The sequence below is a fragment of the Syzygium oleosum genome, unplaced genomic scaffold (genome assembly GCF_021117445.2).
Source record: "Syzygium oleosum isolate NSW1041296 unplaced genomic scaffold, Sole_v2.1 Sole_v2.15, whole genome shotgun sequence".
NCBI lineage: Eukaryota > Viridiplantae > Streptophyta > Magnoliopsida > Myrtales > Myrtaceae > Syzygium > Syzygium oleosum.
This window is the reverse complement of record NW_026607499.1, coordinates 8333264-8351436: the sequence shown is the minus strand read 5'-3', so window position 1 is coordinate 8351436 and position 18173 is coordinate 8333264. Positions and strand designations below refer to the sequence as shown.

At 39.9% G+C, this 18173-nt stretch overlaps 2 protein-coding genes and 2 pseudogenes across 3 annotated transcripts; all 4 read left to right on the top strand.

The window, feature by feature from the left end:
• Nucleotides 1-1747: 1747 nt before the first annotated feature.
• Nucleotides 1748-3582, top strand: LOC115675647 (patatin-like protein 2). Its single transcript, XM_030598395.2, has 6 exons — nt 1748-1879; nt 1970-2151; nt 2277-2463; nt 2592-2753; nt 2882-3184; nt 3310-3582. The coding sequence occupies exons 1-6, from the start codon at nt 1748-1750 to the stop codon at nt 3580-3582; spliced, it is 1239 nt and encodes a 412-aa protein (XP_030454255.2).
• A 2953-nt stretch (nt 3583-6535) lies between these two features.
• On the top strand, nt 6536-6844 carry LOC115675437 (60S ribosomal protein L6, mitochondrial-like; annotated as a pseudogene).
• A 2311-nt stretch (nt 6845-9155) lies between these two features.
• Nucleotides 9156-9520, top strand: LOC130140013 (60S ribosomal protein L6, mitochondrial-like; annotated as a pseudogene).
• A 3824-nt stretch (nt 9521-13344) lies between these two features.
• LOC115675466 (E3 ubiquitin-protein ligase MBR1) lies at nt 13345-18071 on the top strand. Of its 2 annotated transcripts, none has more exons than XM_030598142.2 (7): nt 13345-14037; nt 14443-14881; nt 15103-15512; nt 16306-16500; nt 16613-16746; nt 17339-17449; nt 17618-18071. In XM_030598142.2, exons 1-7 carry the CDS (start codon nt 13906-13908, stop codon nt 17697-17699), a joined length of 1503 nt encoding a protein of 500 aa, XP_030454002.2. In that variant the 5' UTR covers nt 13345-13905; the 3' UTR covers nt 17700-18071. The 2 variants fall into 2 exon arrangements, with proteins under 2 accessions (XP_030454002.2, XP_030454001.2); XM_030598141.2 differs by having other exon boundaries at nt 13347-14037; nt 16592-16746.
• The last annotated feature ends 102 nt before the right edge of the window (nt 18072-18173 follow it).

The following is an 18173-nucleotide window of genomic DNA, read 5'->3' as shown; positions in this document are numbered from 1 at the left end:
GGCAATATCTCTTCAAAATCAGATGGGCACAGTACTCCGGTGCCGCACTAAACAAATCATTTCACTATTAGGCTGCGCATGGCAACTATTCTGTGCCCGAGAACAGATTCTGATCAGAAATGATTCTTTTTTATTCTGTGCCCGGAAACAATTTCTAAACATTTGAAGGCGTTTGGTAACTGCCCAAAATTTCTATTATTAGAATAGAAAAAGAACATAAATGCATTTGGTAACTGCATAAAATTTCATTTTATTAATAATATTTTGAATTTTTTTAATATTTCTTTCTTTTTTTTCTTTTTTTCTCTTTCTTTCCCTTCTCTTCCTTGGCCAAGACCGGTCGCCGGCGCCAGCGATCGGCCACAGGCCAGGGCCGGCGAGGGCGTCGCGGCCCTCGCCGGTCGCAACGGCGAGGTTAGCCTCGTCGTTGCCACCCAGGTCCGTCGCTTTGGTGGCGACGGCGAGGTCGGCCTCACCTTGGTTGGGCGAGGCCTCGCAGTCATGGCCTCACCGTCACGGCCGCGAGCCGCCCTGGCCTGCGACTGGCGGCCGTTGGCCGGCGGGTGGTGGGCCGAAGAACAACAACGAACCAAAAAAAAGAAGAAAATGAAGAAAAATCAGAAATGGAAAATTTGTTCCAAAATCAAGAAGCTACTTTTTTTTGCTTCTTGATTCTGTTCCAAAACTGATTCTCGGAACAATTTTTTGCAAAATTGTGCCGGGGCACAAAAATTTAACAAATGAATTTTTGCCCTTAAACTGATTTTGGGAACAAAAGAACAGAAATTTTTACTATTTGACAAGTTACCAAATAGGCCCTTAATATCGAGTTACGAATACAAGAGAGATTGCCCCAGTAAATACTATGAGTCTAGAGCATACAAAGTTGCAGTGAAATTAATTATGTATATATTTATATATAACTTTTTTAAAAAATTCACCTCACATAAATTGTATCTGCGAGTTTTTGGCTTCAACTATGTCAGTACTTTTCTCCATCGTACTCCATAGCAACATCAGTTGGTGCCCTGCCGCTTTTGATCAAATTTCGAAGGTCGTTGACAGCATGATTACATCATATTGCTTTATCCTGATCAGAGGCGCCGCCTTTTTCGAATCAAGACTAAGTTGATCAAAGCTTGTATCAGGTAAGTCTGCAATATTTAGCATTCCTTGTGCACCAGTGTGATGCATTTCAGTTTAGTCTATCGCTGATCTCTGTCACTTGATCGGGATTAGATTGATCTGGAACAAATGCAAGCTCTTGATCTTGCAGACTGAACAGTTTACCTTGGCCTTTAGAGCTCTTACCTAATAATACTTACCTAGAATTCTTCCATGTGCAGTCCACAGTCTCAAAAAGGAAATTCCAACCTACAATTCGTGAGTGTATGTTCAAGGGACCTTTGCCTGCACAAGCAAAATTAGATACTACGATGGGGACTTATTCATTACTCCATACAGTCTATGAACCTTCAACAAAGGAATCAAATAATGTCTACCGGAGTACCAGTCCGGCCAATAACTTTAAGTTGATATGCGTTGACACGCTTAAAAGATTGAATATAAGGAATGGAGGATCTATAAATACCCATTCCTTATCCAGGAAAACTCAATCGACACCTATAGAAATTTACATCATCTCCTCAGTCTCAAAACATCAGCTTGATCCTTAAAAAGCTTTTTGTGTCTCTCTCTTGCGCCTCGCCTCTGCCCTTCTCTTGATTAGACAGCCTCACTTAGTGTAATGGAAGAAATGGGCGTACCCGTTCAACCTCCGACTTATGGAAACCTAATTACAATTCTCAGCATTGATGGTGGAGGGATAAGAGGGATTGTTCCCGCTACTATACTAAGTTTCCTAGAGTCTGAACTTCAAGTATTGAACCAATGCTATTACTGCGTGCATAGTTGGTATCTGTTTTGCATGTTATTCTAATTTAACGATATGCCTGGATCCATTTTGTAGAAGCTGGATGGTAAAGATGCAAGACTTGCGGATTATTTCGATGTGATAGCAGGAACAAGCACAGGGGGTCTTCTGACTGCCATGTTGACCAGCCCAAATGAAAACAATCGACCCATGTTCGCTGCCAAAGACATCAAGGACTTCTACCTTGAAAATGGCCCTAAAATCTTCCCTCAGGACAGGTCTGAACACAGTTTCTTTTCTTGTCCTTATCATCATGTCAGAAGCTTCCTAGACAGGTTTAATATTTCTTCATGGACTCCAGATTCTAACTTGTCCTTTCAATGCTTAATCGACTGCGTTGCAGTTGTCCATTTGCTCCTGTTACAAAGATGATGAAGACTCTCACAAGACCAAGGTATGATGGCAAATACCTTCATAGCCTTGTAAAGGAAAAACTAGGGGACACAAGGTTGCACCAGACACTAACCCATGTTGTGATCCCAGCTTTTGACATCAAGCGTCTCCAGCCAACAATCTTTTCTACCTACCAGGTGTGCATCCTGGCACTGCATTATAGCGCACACCCTCACCTATTATATATACTCAATCACCTTTTTTTATATTGATTTTTTTGTTATCATCTAACAAATGACGCGTCTGTATCAATTGTTTTGGACAGGTGAAGAACAAACCATCCATAGATGCGTTGCTCTCTGATATATGCATCGCGACTTCGGCCGCACCAACTTATCTCCCTGCCCACTATTTCAAAACCGTCGATCACTTGGGAGCAATGAGAGAGTTCAATCTTATAGATGGTGGGGTGGCTGCGAATAATCCGGTCAGTACAAAAAAGAAAAAAATGTGACTCCACTATGACGATAAATAAATTGTGCAGGCAGCAACTTGCATGTTAATATATGCGACGACAATGAAAATTATACTGTTATTGCTATGAATGATATGCAGACTTTAGTTGCTATAAGTGAAGTGGTGGAAGGCATAAGCAGGGGGAGCCCAGACTTCTTTCCTATAAAGCCGATGGACTACGGGCGTTTTCTGGTGATATCTTTGGGAACTGGTTCGCCAAAATCCGAAGAGAGGTTCACTGCACATGAAGCAGCAAACTGGGGAATCATTGGTTGGTTAACGAGCGGAGGGTCCACGCCTCTAGTTAACGTCTTCACCCAAGCGAGTGCAGATATGGTTGATCTCCATCTCTCTGTTGTTTTCCAAGCTCTTCATTCCGAAAATAGCTATCTCCGCATCCAGGTAAGTGAATACTAGTATATAAATTGGGCATATGTATGCAGCAACATGCACATGTGTATATTTACCCGCTTATTGTTCTTTTGCCTATATATGATGTTGATACATATTTTTGATCATTTTTGTAGGATGATACGTTGAGTGGACCAGTATCTTCGGTGGACATAGCCACAAAGAAGAACATGAATGATCTGGTCAAAGTAGGGGAACGACTACTGAAGAAGCCGGTGTCTAGGGTTAATCTGGAGACCGGAATCTTTGAGCCGCTGAATCAGGAGACTAACGAAGAAGCTCTCAAAAGGTTTGCAAAGCTACTTTCCGAAGAGAAGGGACTTCGCCTTGCTCGGTCTCACCACGGACGTACTCACCTTGCAAATTCTCCCACTTCATCAACTGCATGATCTTGATGTCTCTAGCTTTCTAAGCTCTAATAGCACCAACCTAATACAACCACCATTATTCTTTTTTCTTCTTTCGTATGTCAATACAAATCCCAGCGGGATGGTGTGGCAGTTAAATATTTTGTATAATAAGGAGGAAAAAGATGCCCTTTAGATTCTTTGATAGCCATAGATAGATGTTTTTATGAAGTTGTTTTGCATGGTTTAATAAAAAAGTCGTCCCTGCATGACGGGTGACGGCCAGTCAAGTCAGCATGCAATACTGTAATGGAACGAAGACATTGAAGTTATCTTGTTTCTTTCTGGTCTCCCCTTGATCTGCTAAATGAATATTTGATGCTAGGTCTACTTCTTTTGAGCCAACAATACTCATTTCTTTTATTCCTTACTGAAGAGTTCTTTTCATCACCTATGTGCAGAAAAATGATTGATCCACGCGACATTGAAAGTGCTAATATATTGATAATCAATTATATATATGGTGACTAATGTAAATTATAAACCATGGAGAAACGGGAAAGCCTAAAATATTAAAGATCATGCGACATTTTTTTCGTGTCAAACATACCATTTACCCCTGAGAAAAGAAAAATTACGGACGAAACTCCTCTTTCATCTAATTAGTATTTAAATATCATACTCTCATGGATAACCATTTATATAATAATATTATTATTATTATTATCAAACACTCAGTTATACCATGTAGAGGTGATTGGTTCCTAGTCCGGTTCCCAATTTTGAGAACTGGGGACCAGACCGGCTGGTCTTAGGATCGGGAACCGGACCAGATTCGGTCCAATGGAACCGCTCACCTTTTTATTTTTTTCCCACCACAACGAGAGAAAATAACAAATCTCAACATCATGACGGAAGCAACGATAAGTGGAAAGTCATTGTGGTGCGACGATAAGGGAAAAGCATTGTACGTGGGTTTAGTTCACATTATACTAATTTTTTGAAGAAATAAAAAAAAAAGTATATGTAGTCAGTTCGATTCTCTCTTGGAACTTGAAACCGGACCGCCTGGACACCGATCCCACTTTTAGGAATCGGAAATCGGACCGACACTCCCGGGAACCTGATCAAACCGGCCGATCCATTTTGCACATCCCTAATACCATGAAGTTAAGTTAAAACACACACGATGTTGCAATACTTATATTTATGTATTTTTGTTAGCGTAGAATATAAATCATAAAATCTAAAATGTTTAACGACTTATATAATATTACAAAATTATACTATCAAACTAAACCATAATAAATTTATTTCCAAACCCGTGGAATGCACAGGATATCAATCAGTACTAAATAATATTAGAAATATAGGTGTGTGTCTCAACAAATGGGCCTTATTTAGTTCCCAACAAAAACATGTCAAGCGACTTTATAAACTTATTTTACAAACTGATTTTTGTATACATAATATTATCCATGAAAATTTATATTTTTGTGCATCTAATCCCTTATCAATCAGTTCAACTTGCAAAATTTCTTTTATTTTGGAGGGCGATTGCTCTGGGAAAAAGAAAATTTGGATAGAGACTATGAATGATGTGATGGATGACGTCAATTATAGCCCATGAAGTGTCTAGTGAACCAATTAAATTTACATCATAAATTTTCATTTCCATCATTTGCAAAATACATAGTAAAAAAGGTCACACTTTTTCCACTCCTCATATGACTTAGACACTCCCTTTTTTGTTGTTTTGACCATCCTATCCCTCGTGGGGTCCACCGCTTCTTATACAATTTTATATGGTCTTTTTTTTTAAAATTTGGTCAACTCTTTTTATTCCGGTCCCACTTTCCTTCTTCTTCTTTCTATCTACGCCTCCCACTCATCTCTATGTTCTCTCTTGCCGGCCACTCTCTTCTTTCTACGTCTCCACTCCTTTTCTTCTTCTTCTTCTTCTTCTTCTTCTTCCACAGATCTCTCCTGCATCTGCAATCCCCAAAAGAAATGCTTACTTCAACAATCCGCGCCCTCCTGATTCACTATTGGAGGTACGGTTCTAGCGAAAGCTTATTTTTTTTCCATTTTAGTTTTCTTGGTCTCAAATCATGCTAATTTTGGTCACTATGAAGCATTTCTTGATATCTTTTCTTAAAAGTGAATTTGAGTTTTGGGTCATGGAAATGCTTGATCTTGTGGTTCACTCCTGCTTTAGAGCATAGTGTGCATCAAAATAGTGTTTGTAAATTAATTGTGCATTTGCTTGAATTTTATTTTTTGTCACATGTAGCAGAGTGACTTGCAATTGGCTTTATGTTGTTCTTTTGGTTTGTTCTTTCTCTTTATTCTAGGTGGTTTGGATTTCCATGTTGGAGGTTTTGTTTTGTTGTCTATGAGTAGGTTGCTTTACTTTTCTGCAATTTCACCTGAAATTCAATACTTAGTTTGTCGCTTGCCGATAAAGAGTTGGTGATGATCTTATTCAAGTAAAAACATTGGATTATGTATAGAACCATTGATGGGCATTGTGAAGAGAAAGAAAGATCTAATGACCTATAACTTCTTGATTTGATCGGCAAAAGCCAAGAGTCATGATTAAGTCATATTTTTAATGGAAAAATCTCATATTGCGCCGCTCCTCTCTGGATCATAGGTTTTTTTTTTTCTTTTCCACTATGAAAAGTTCAAGTTGGAAGAGGGCCATTATGGCTGAAAGAAGTTGGAACAGTAGAGTGTGTGATATGGATATAGAGTAATAAAAGATGTCAAAGTCCTGATTGCTCTGTAGTCTGTAGCATACTTGCGACCTATAGACTTTTGCTCCCTCTGGGTTAAGTTTTTTACTATCGTTTTTATAAGTTCTTCATTATCAATTTTGGGATGCTGTCGTTGCTTCTTATTAATTGACTTGTTGGAAATAATGATGCAGTATATGCTTGATCTGGTAGTTTGATCTCAGGGGAAATTAAGGTAATCTACTTTTTTAACGACAATGGAGGCCAAATTCTTTTGCTTTCTCAAGATTGTAAGTGTTAGGTTTAAAGTTAGAGCGGAGGCTGAAGGATGCCTCTTGTACTAAAAATGAGGCTACAGCAGGAGGTAGAGCTGACTATTCCTCCCGCGGTGCGTGTCTTTTGCTTTAAGAATAATGGGGTCTGCTGTAACAGAATTGACAAGCAAAGGGGTGCATCAATTCGCTGCAACAGTTCGTAGTTGCAAGGCTCCTGAAGTTTACAATGGCAAGAGTATAATATATATTGATGAAGTTATCAAGAAGAAGGCAAGGAAGTAGTCGAAATGAAGAGACTGGCCTACAAGAGAGAAAATAGAGAGACGAGCGGGAGGCATGGAAAGAAAGAAGAAGAAGGAAAGTGAGACCCGTATGGAAAAAAGAAGAAGAAACAAAATAAAAAGAGTTGACCAAATAATAAAAAGGAATCATATGAAATTATAGCGGAAGTTGTGAGCCCTACAAGGGATAGCATGATCAAAATAACAAAAAAGGGAGTGTCTTAATCAAAGGAGGAGTGGAAAAAGCACGCCCTAGTCAAAATCAATCATACAAATGAGGGAAAATCCCACTAAATATGTAAGGTTTTTTTGTGAGACACTAATACCCCAAATATTTTTTCACCTCACCAATAACCCCAAACTACTATCACTAACCCAAAAATACCTTATGTCATAGTTTTGTCCAGAATGTCCGCATAAAAATTAACATGGTAAAATCTATGAACGACACTAGGCAAACGGATCTAACGTGGCTATGCACATCTCTTAAGTCTGGCCCAAATGACAAAACAAAGCTCTCTCTCTCTCTCTCTCTCTCTCTCTCTCTCTCTCTCTCTCTCTCTCTCTCTCTCTCTCAAGATTTTATTGAAATAAAGGCTCCAATTAATTGATTTCTTGGTTACAAGGTTCACATTGGTCGATTCACCAATTAGGTCGACATTTTGGGGTTTTTACTGACAGTGACAAACTATTGGTGTTTATATGTGTAATGCAACGGCATTGATGACCTACTCAACATCTATTTACCGGTAAGCATACTTATCTTCTTATTTTTGTACTTGTGGTTGGGTTTTGTGATTTGAATTGAATTGGTTGACGATCTTGTACATAATATTATCCATGAAAATTTATATGTTTGTGCATCTAATCCCTTATCAATCAGTTCAACTTGCAAAATTTCTTTTATTTTGGAGGGCGATTTCTTTGGGAAAAAGAAAATTTGGATAGAGACTATGAATGATGTGATGATGACGTCAATTATAGCCCATGAAGTGTCTAGTGAACCAATTAAATTTACATCATAAATTTTTATTTCCATCATTTGCAAAATTCATAGTAAAAAAGGTCACGCTTTTTCCACTCCTCATATGACTTAGACACTCCCTTTTTTGTTATTTTGACCATCCTATCCCTCGTGGGGTCCACCGCTTCTTATACAATTTTATATGGTCTTTTTTTTTAAAATTTGGTCAACTCTTTTTATTCCGGTCCCACTTTCCTTCTTCTTCTTTCTATCTACGCCTCCCACTCGTCTCTATGTTCTCTCTTGCATGCCACTCTCTTCTTTCTACGTCTCCACTCCTTTTCTTCTTCTTCTTCTTCCACAGATCTCTCCTGCATCTGCAATCTCCAAAAGAACTGCTTACTTCAACAATCCGCACCCTCCTGATTCGCTATTGGAGGTACGGTTCTGGCGAAAGCTTCTTTTTTTTTTTCCATTTTAGTTTTCTTGGTTTCAAATCATGCTAATTTTGATCGCTATGAAGCATTTCTTGATATCTTTTCTTAAAAGTGAATTTGAGTTTTGGGTCATGGAAATGCTTGGTCTTGTGGTTCACTCCTGCTTTAGAGCATAGTGTGCATCAAAATAGTATTTGTGAATTAATTGTGCAGTTGCTTGAATTTTATTTTTTGTCACATGTAGCAGAGTGACTTGCAATTAGCTTTATGTTGTTCTTTTGGTTTGTTCTTTCTCTTTATTCTAGGTGGTTTGGATTTCCATGTTGGAGGTTTTGTTTTGTTGTCTATGAGTAGGTTGCTTTACTTTTCTGCAATTTCACCTGAAATTCAAAACTTAGTTTGTCGCTTGCCGATAAAGAGTTGGTGATGATCTTATTCAAGTAAAAACATTGGATTATGTATAGAACCATTGATGGGCATTGTGAAGAGAAAGAAAGATCTAATGACCTATAACTTCTTGATTTGCTCGGCAAAAGCCAAGAGTCATGATTAAGTCATATTTTTAATGGAAAAATCTCTTATTGCGCCGCTCCTCTGGATCATAGGGTTTTTTTTTAATTTTCCACTATGAAAAGTTCAAGTTGGAAGAGGGCCATTATGGCTGAAAGAAGTTGGAACAGTAGAGGAGTGTGTGATATGGATATAGAGTAATAAAAGATGTCAAAGTCCTGATTGCTCCGTAGTCTGTAGCATACTTGCGACCTATAGACTTTTGCTCCCTCTGGGTTAAGTTTTTTACTATCGTTTTTATAAGTTCTTCATTATCAATTTTGGGATGCTATCGTTGCTTCTTGTTAATTGACTTGTTGGAAATAATGATGCAGTATATGCTTGATCTGGTAGTTTGATCTCAAGGGAAATTGAGGTAATCTACTTTCTTTAACGACAATGGAGGCCAAATTCTTTTGCTTTCTCAAGATTGTAAGTGTTAGGTTTAAAGTTAGAGCGGAGGCTGAAGGATGCCTCTCGTACTAAAAATGAGGCTACAACAGGAGGTAGAGCTGACTATTCCTCCCGCGGTGCGTGTCTTTTGCTTTAAGAATAATGGGGTCTGCTGTAACAGAATTGACAAGCAAAGGGGTGCGTCAATTCGCTGCAACAGTTCGTAGTTGCAAGGCTCCTGAAGTTTACAAGGGCAAGAGTATAATATATATTGATGAAGTTATCAAGAAGAAGGCAAGGAAGTAGTCGAAATGAAGAGACTGGCCTACAAGAGAGAAAATAGAGAGACGAGCGGGAGGCATGGAAAGAAAGAAGAAGAAGGAAAGTGAGACCCGTATGGAAAAAAGAAGAAGAAACAAAATAAAAAGAGTTGACCAAATAATAAAAAGGAATCATATGAAATTATAGCAGAAGTTGTGAGCCCTATAAGGGATAGCATGATCAAAATAACAAAAAAGGGAGTGTCTTAATCAAAGGAGGAGTGGAAAAAGCACGGCCTAGTCAAAATCAATCATACAAATGACGGAAAATCCCACTAAATATGGAAGGTTTTTTTGTGAGACACTAATACCCCAAATATTTTTTCACCTCACCAATAACCCCAAACTACTATCACTAACCCAAAAATACCTTATGTCATAGTTTTGTCCAGAATGTCCGCATAAAAATTAACATGGTAAAATCTATGAACGACACTAGGCAAACGGATCTAACGTGGCTATGCACATCTCTTAAGTCTGGCCCAAATGACAAAACAAAGCTCTCTCTCTCTCTCTCAAGATTTTGTTGAAATAAAGGCTCCAATTAATTGATTTCTTGGTTACAAGGTTCACATTGGTCGATTCACCGATTAGGTCTGACATTTTGGGTTTTTACTGGCAGTGACAAACTATTGGTGTTTATATGTGTAATGCAACGGCATTGATGACCTACTCAACATCTATTTACCGGCAAGCATACTTATCTTCTTATTTTTGTGCTTGTGGTAGGGTTTTGTGATTTGAATTGAATTGGTTGACGGTCTTGTATCGGTCTAAACAAAGGGCGAAGTATTAACAGGTGTTTTGCTATTTTGTTGCAAATAGAACACCATTTTTCAGTTAGGCTCCACTTGGGTGGCTTAATAGAGTTGGAGAAAATGTGAAAGTTTCGAGTCTTGTTGAACACTATCATTGAGGATAGAAGGCTTAGTTAGTGAACTATGTTAAACTTGTGACCTATACACTACAACTTAGGCTATAAAGTTTAAAAGTTATGGCATAGGAGTTTTGGTTTTACCTTGAAGAGTGGGTTTGTGTAGATTTACAGTAATGATCATGTTAATTTAATGTCTCGAGTTTGAACTGTTTACAAAATTCGTCCCGGTTGGATAAGTCTCCAAATTTGAACGTGTTGCTCACTTGTTTTCTTTGGGCACGGGGGTTTTCTTCTTCTTCTTTTTTATTGTGAAAAGGCTCTGCAGCCGCAATATAAAGAAGAAAAAGAAGTCCTCCGACACTGAAAGACAAAAGAAGGGGCACACTTATTTTATAAGTTCCATTTGTGGACGCAAAAATGTCTTAGTGAGAGAAAGAAACAAAAGCAAACACATAGGGTTTTGTTTCTTTACTCCTTAGCCGCAAATGGTGAAGGAGCCGCACGAAGGACAAGAAAGGGAGTAGGGTGGTGCGACTTCTCCTTAAGAAAAAGAGCTCGAAAAGGAGAGGAAGAACGGACGGTGTTCTTGTTTTTCGGCCGCACGGACGTGAACAAGGTGAATTTTGTTACATCTACATATTTATTTATTTGTAAACACTTTGAGTTTAGGTATAATCTAGGTGGAGAAAGTACTCGAGCGTATGAGCGATTATAACTCTGATTCTTCGATTATAGTGAATGATTTATTACCGGCTCTCCCCATGGATGTAGGTATTAACATTCGCACCAAATTACGTAAATATTTGACATCCTTTATTGTTCCCCGTTTAATTTTTCGGTGATTTTGCATTGACTTTAATTGTGAGATTCGGTTGGTTTTACAACAGATCAATTGGTGGGTCTATTATCAGGACTGACTACTATTGATGTTTATGTTGAAAGGGAATTGATAGATACTATTGATGTTGAATCAGTAGATGAAGTTGGGGTTGAAGTGGGAGATTAATATTCACTGGGGATTAAGTTAGGAGATGAATTTAGGGTTGGGGTTAGGATTTGAATATGGGGTGCCAGCTTGAGTGAAGTTGAGGTTATATAGGGTTGAAAAAGAAGACGAATTTGAGTTTGTGGTTGACTTAGAAGATGAAGCTAGAGTCAAAGTTGGGGCTGGGCTTGAATTTGGGGTTCTAGCCGAGGTGAAGAGGATATCGATATCGACACCGAGAGTGATGACAGTGAAATTGGTGACCATGACAATGGGAATGAGATGGATGATGGTGAGAGACTTTGACTGTAGCGGTAGTGCTAATGGCTATCGAGGCTACGAACCTCAAGATGCATTACCAAGGAGTGTTGACGAACGCATCTTATTTGATGATGAGTTATTTCAAGCAAAGGAAATGAAAAAGGAGCTGACGTTGCAAAAAAAAGTTGCATTGGCCATTGATGCAGTAGACGATCACATAAACGAGGAGGAAATATTACCAAAAAAAGTCTTAAACTTATTGCAAGTGTGCCAACTCAGTCTATCCGGTCAATTTTGATCGGCCGGCGCTGATGTGGATGCCGGTCGATGCTAATGTTGATAATTTTTAATAGACTTTTATTTTTTTTTTTTTTTTTGTTTTCCCGTAGGTGGTCGGCGAGGCTCCGGCGAGGCTCGCCGGCCTCGCCCCAAATCTAGGTGAGGATAGCCTCGTCATGGCCTCGCCGGCCGCAGGCGAAGGCGGCCTTGCCCGCAGCTACGCCTTGCGATATGGGCACGAGTCCTGGGGGCCGCGGGCGAGGCCGTGGCCGCCTTCGCCCCGTGGCAACGCCTCGCAATCTTTTCTTCGGGGAGTGTGTGGGAGACGAGAGTAAATATGGCCGGGCCTCAAGCCTTGTCCCACGGACTTTTGTGTTTAATGAGTTTCGATCAAATGAGTGGTGACTCTAGTATGGAGAATGGGCTAGAGCTGGCGGGCCTGAACGGTCCGGAAGGACCTAAACAAAATTGATTTTGCGAGCCATAAAACATGAGGCCGAGAAATAGGAAGGGCCCCCCAATCATCTTCCTAATACATGTTTCTAATTTTTTATTTGTTAATTAGTTTATCGTTTATTTATCTATTTATTGTTGTTTTTCTATATATATATTTTTTATATTTTATAAAAACAAGTGCTTGAATGGTCGACAAAATTTCAGGTGTCAATAACGCTGACTCTCGTATGTTCACACCATCAGCACCGCACGTCAGCTTTTGCCATGAAATCGATGACACTTTGTAAATTAAACAAAGTCGTTTACGACAAATGGTGAAGGACATGATGATTGGAAATTTACCGAGTTAGGGAAGTTGACTGCACAAACTTATCAACCGATTTCGCAATGGGGTTGCTCATAGTCCCCCGTCAGGCCACAGACATCGGATTCTCGGGGATTTATAAAAGTGCCCATTGGTCAAGCGAAAAACTCCGATTACCGAAAAATTTTAAGAAAATGACACAAATAGTCCCTGAACTCTAGCTCAATGCGATCTTTAAATTTTTAATTTGTTCAACGTGGTCTATGAACTTTAACCCAATGTGCAATGTGACCCATGAACTTTTGGTACATGTTTAATTTAGTTATCGGACTTTCGGTACATTTTCAATTTAGCAATATAGTCCTTCAATTAATTCAAGTTCAATGACTACATTGAATATTTTTATATAATTTGGAGATTATATTAAATATGTATCAAAAGTTCAGGGATCATATTGAACAAATTAAAAATTTATGGGCCGCATTGAATACTAGGCTCAAATTCAGAGGTTATATTGAATAAATTAATAATTCGGAGGCCATTTTGTATAATTGGTCAAAGTGTATTAGGGAGACGCGACATCGTGCGTAGGAGGCAAGGGTAAAGAAGGACCGCACCGCACGTGTGTTGTTCTTGCCAGTCAGGTCGGACCCTCACGAGTCACCGCAAAACAAGACATGAAATTTGAATCCTGAAAAACAGGCAGAGAAGACGCCATGTTTTCCCTTCCCATCGTCTTCTCCAATATAAACTAATCAATCATCTCTCTCTCTTCCCACCTCCCCTCCGCTGTCGCTGTTTTCCAGCGAGAGTGAGTGCACTCTACTCTTCCTTCACCCCTCTCTCTCTCTCTCTCTCTCTCTCTCTCTGCAAGTTGCTTTGTCTCATTCTTGATCTAATCCCACCGCCATCATTAACCATCTTGAATCCTCTCTCTCTCTTTTCACGCCCGGCTTTTGTTCGTACCCATTTGATTTGTTCCGTCAGTTTCAGCGTTTTCCCCCCCGCACCCACCTGAGCTCGCGCTCGAAAAGCTTCGATGCTTGCTTGTTTCGGTCGTATGCTCGTCCAGATCTGCACCCAGATGGACCCAGGACCCAGCTTTTCGTTTTTTTCTTGATTCTTGATTCTGCACAAGTTCCGGCGACGAGAATGCGGGCGTAGGGTCGTGGGTTACTCTCTTTTTCTCGTTTCTTTTCCTTTTCTTGGAGCCATTTTTGTGATCGCATTGCTCAGATTTCGCCGGATGGGATCGGGCGCTAGCAAGGCGTCGTCAAGCGGCTCTCGAAGGGATCGGTCCAAAGGGAAAGGTAGGGTTTTCCAGTCATCCTGCCTCGGGACTCCCTCTGGATCTCACGACAATGACGATGGCGATCAGGTGGGTGTTCCCAGTTCTTTCTTTAACTAATCAAGCCGGTGTTTCTTTCTTTATGGGTTGCTGCGTCGCTCCCATTTCAATGTGTGGCTTAGTTTTGGGTTCGATTTTGCGTATGGTTTTTGTTGGGCAAAGGATCTGTATTGTATTGGCCACATTGCGTGCATTTCTGGAAAATCAGTGATTTGATTAGGACAAGCAGTCCATTGGGCTAGTTTCTATTCGTGTTTATGCTTCAGTATGGATTCATGCATTTCGAGGGCCAAATTAAGCAGAGCAGGTGGACTGTGTTGGCCCTGTGGAGCATGATATTGTTATCTCTCTTCTTTGTGGTGAGACCAGAGTGCAGAGTCTTATGGGAACGTGTGATCTTCCGAAATGTCATTGACTCAGATTGTCCTCTTTCAGGTTTTCGAACAGCAAGACAAAGATGATGACAACTTCGGTTCTTGTACAAACCGGAATGGAACAGTGAGGGATGAGGTTAAGGTCGAGTGTCACAGAAAAGTGGAAGTTGATTCCTCAGCTGATATGTCTCGCGTGTCTTCTGATAACGAGTTTCGAGAATGGGACCAACCTAGTGTGACCGGCCCTGTTGCTAGACCTGGAAGCAGCTCTATCCGAGCTTCTTCAACTCAGTCCTTGAACCCTACCAATCGCTTCCTTTCTCGCTTTAGTTTTTTTCCTGGTAACGTGAGCTTCAGACTAAGTAGAGCAACCAGCTTACGATCTCCCAGGGATTATAATATCTCTCCAACAAATCTTACAGTTGAGGACAATGAAGATGACTTTCATTTGCACGGATCACCTCCCAGTGGGTTGGTGAATTTGAATGGATCTCGACAAGGTAGTTACTTTGTCCCTATGTTTTTGATGACTAAAAGTGACACAAATGCAATGCACACACTGCGAATTACCAGGTCGAATCCCGGCATCCAATTGTTCGAATGATTAAGTAGCCAATTTTTCAATCTTTTGTACACGTTACTTAGTTACTGATGTTAGCAATGCCAGAATTGAGGTTGACCCACCAAACTCAATGTTCTGCTTCAACATTTATTGAACCAGGGAATGTAGAAAGTGGACTTCCTGAAAGACGAGCTGGAGCTCGCGAACCCGTTGAAAGGAATGTTCGTTTCAGTAGAACCCTCAGTGTGGGAAGGCTTCGTGATAGAGTTCTCCGTCGATCATCATTACCTGAATTATCATTTGGCCCAATGCAGCTAGGAGAGTTGAGAAATGATTCTGAAGGTAGTGAAAGACAGGTCTTGAGTGTTGAGACGACGGATTCAGCCCCTGCTGATAATTCAGTACCATCTGCATCAACATCTGGATACTCTCCTTCTGGCCTGTCTCGCACCTTATTTAACAACCATGATCATGACATAGAGGCAACGCGATCAAGGGAGGCTAGGTACCGTGATTTATTAGAACATAGAACAGATTTCCTTGAACGTCGGAGGCGAATACGTTCTCAGGTGAGTAAAATTTCTTCTTTCCTTTCTTGATGTTTGTGTATACAAGGTACATCTCAGAATTCAGATCAATTTTCACAGTGAAAGAGGACATCTATGTATGGTACTGCAAAGTCCATTCATGTCATCTTAATTCTCATTAACAAGGAATGAAATGAAGAGTAACGTAAGATTTGGGAATGACATAAGGCATGAAAGTAAGAACTGACCTTTTCGTATTTCAAGGCTTGCCATTATCTAAGTCCTTTTGCAATATTACAGATATTTAGTACCTTTTCTTTTCAAGAAGTAACTTTTTCAACGCCTTTGTAGGATATGCATTGAATTGTGAAATTTCTTTTAATCCAAAATCTTGCATAATGGGTGTTTGATGCTTTTTCTGTATGTGCGTCATTCATTTCTTTATTGTAGTTCATTTGTCATTGTCATTCTTAGTCTCACTCTAGTTAAGTCGAACGAACCCACATAAAGTGTGGTCAATTGACTAGTTTCATGTATTACCTTAAAATGCTTAGCCATCGGTCTGCAAATCTTCCTTGTCCTGAAAATTTCCAGGCATATTTGTAGGGAAGCACAAGGTAAAGTCTACTGGTTAGTATTAGGCAATATACAGTGCTTGAATTAGGGGAACCATGTGCAGCATCTACTTGTATGTTACCTAAATACCATCGTGTGGTCAGGCTATTTTTTGAACTCTTTGGATAGTTGTTGATGTTAGGCTATGGTATTTTTCTCCACTGCCTTCTTACCTAGCTGAATTAGATTATAATTCCCTGCAACATCTTTAATACTGTAGGTTCGCGCTCTCCAGAGATTAGGAAGCCGTTTTGAGAACCTGTCTGGCCATGAGAGATCTTGCATTCTATCTGGTCAGCATAGGACAGGTCGCTGCACATGTCGTAGCAGTAATCATGATGCCAATTCAAATGATGATGCCAATGCTAGGGCTAGCATATCAAGAATCGTAATGCTGGCTGAAGCTTTATTTGAGGTACTTATGATTTGATTACCATTTCATAGTACTTATTACCAATTTACTGTTATCTGTTTAAGTTGAATATTTTCATACTTAATTTACTTAGGTTCTGGATGAAATTCACCAGCAATCCGTTGTTTTATCCTCCCGACCTTCTGTATCTTCAATTGGATCTGTTCCTGCACCAAATGAAGTTGTGGACTGTTTGCCAATCAGATTGTACACAAAGTTGCAGAAGAATCAGAATGAAGAGGCCGCACAGTATGTCTTGTTTATGCTACTCATGAGCCTAGTTTACCCTACATTAGTAGTCTTTTGTGGTTGAACCATTAGTTGCCTATTCTGTATGTTAATTTGTGGTTTATCCTTCCAAAAGTATATTCTATATCTAATAATATTGTTATCATCTTGTTATGATTTAGTATCTAGGGCAATCTACAGTTCTAGCTTCTAACTAAATTTGGTATATAGCCGTTGAATTATACAAATTTTATGGAGAATGACCTGTTTTGACTGTGTGTTTGGGTGGGTGGACATCATTTGTGTGTCCATGCATGTATCTATGTATGTATCTGCGCATGTGCCTCCTCTTGTCTGCGTCTGTGCGTGCACATTCTTGCTTATGTGTGTCTCTATGCGTGCTTCTTCCTATTGATAAGTATTGCTGGTGAATTTGCTCGATTGTGCAAGTCTTCTCTTTTCTTCAAGTTGAGTGTTTTCCCGATATGTGTTTTTGAAGTTCTTAAAGTTTAAAACATGCCACAATCTTTCGCTGGCACTTACATCTGATTTGCATTCAAGTCTCTGGAGTCTGGCCCTCATAATTCCTTTTGTGTCATGCAAAATGTGACAGATGTTACATATGCCTTGTGGAGTATGAGGATGGTGACAGTATGCGAGTACTTCCATGCAATCATGAGTTCCATAGGACATGCGTAGACAAATGGCTTAAGGAGATTCACAGGTACGTTTCTGGCTAGGGTTAGTAATTGTGTATGCATTAAGCACTTCTGCAGTCAGTATGCTATCAAGAGGAACAGAGTTTTATCTTCTCCAGCCTAGCCCGATTATTATTTTTTAAGTTAGGTTGCCATGGCTGGCTAAATAAACTTAATGGGTACATGTTCCACAGGGTATGTCCACTTTGTCGCGGGGATATATGCCGGTCTGATTCTTTTTCTGCTGAGGATGAAGCGAATCAGTTGGCTATCTGATTATTAAAGATTGTAGCTTTTTCTGCGCTTGATGGTGAAAGGCCATGCAGACCCCGAGGATTGACACTAAAGCGCGACTCATTGTCAAGTTCAGTCCGTTTCCCCCAATATGCGGTTGGTTTGCGATTTATTGAGAAATCCATTACTGGTAGGAGTGGACTGAACTGCTTGCAATCTGCAAATCTCCTTGTGGAGAGAGAGAGAGAGAGAGAGAGAGAGAGAGAGAGAGAGGGGTTTCCTCTTATGTATTCTCTGGCTACATCAGTCCCTCAATGACGATGCTGGCTTTTTGGGTTGTTGACATGATTGTCAAGGACATTGCCGACATCTGATCACGAAGGAATGGCAGAATTCTGTACCCTTTTACATTGATACCAGAGATTAAAATAGGGAATCCGTGCGTCTGCGATGTTTGCATGGTGTTCATATGCAAGTCTAGTCCTCAAGATGGATCTTTGATCAGCTTCAATTTAC

Coding starts and splice junctions, on each gene's coding strand:
- LOC115675466 (XM_030598141.2), top strand. CDS start 13,906: ATGGGATCGGGCGCTAGCAAGGCGTCGTCAAGCGGCTCTCGAAGGGAT. Junction 14,882..15,102: donor TTTGAATGGATCTCGACAAG/GTAGTTACTTTG, acceptor TTATTGAACCAG/GGAATGTAGAAAGTGGACTT. Junction 16,747..17,338: donor CAGAATGAAGAGGCCGCACA/GTATGTCTTGTT, acceptor AAAATGTGACAG/ATGTTACATATGCCTTGTGG.
- LOC115675647 (XM_030598395.2), top strand. CDS start 1,748: ATGGAAGAAATGGGCGTACCCGTTCAACCTCCGACTTATGGAAACCTA. Junction 2,152..2,276: donor AAAATCTTCCCTCAGGACAG/GTCTGAACACAG, acceptor ACTGCGTTGCAG/TTGTCCATTTGCTCCTGTTA. Junction 2,464..2,591: donor CAATCTTTTCTACCTACCAG/GTGTGCATCCTG, acceptor TGTTTTGGACAG/GTGAAGAACAAACCATCCAT.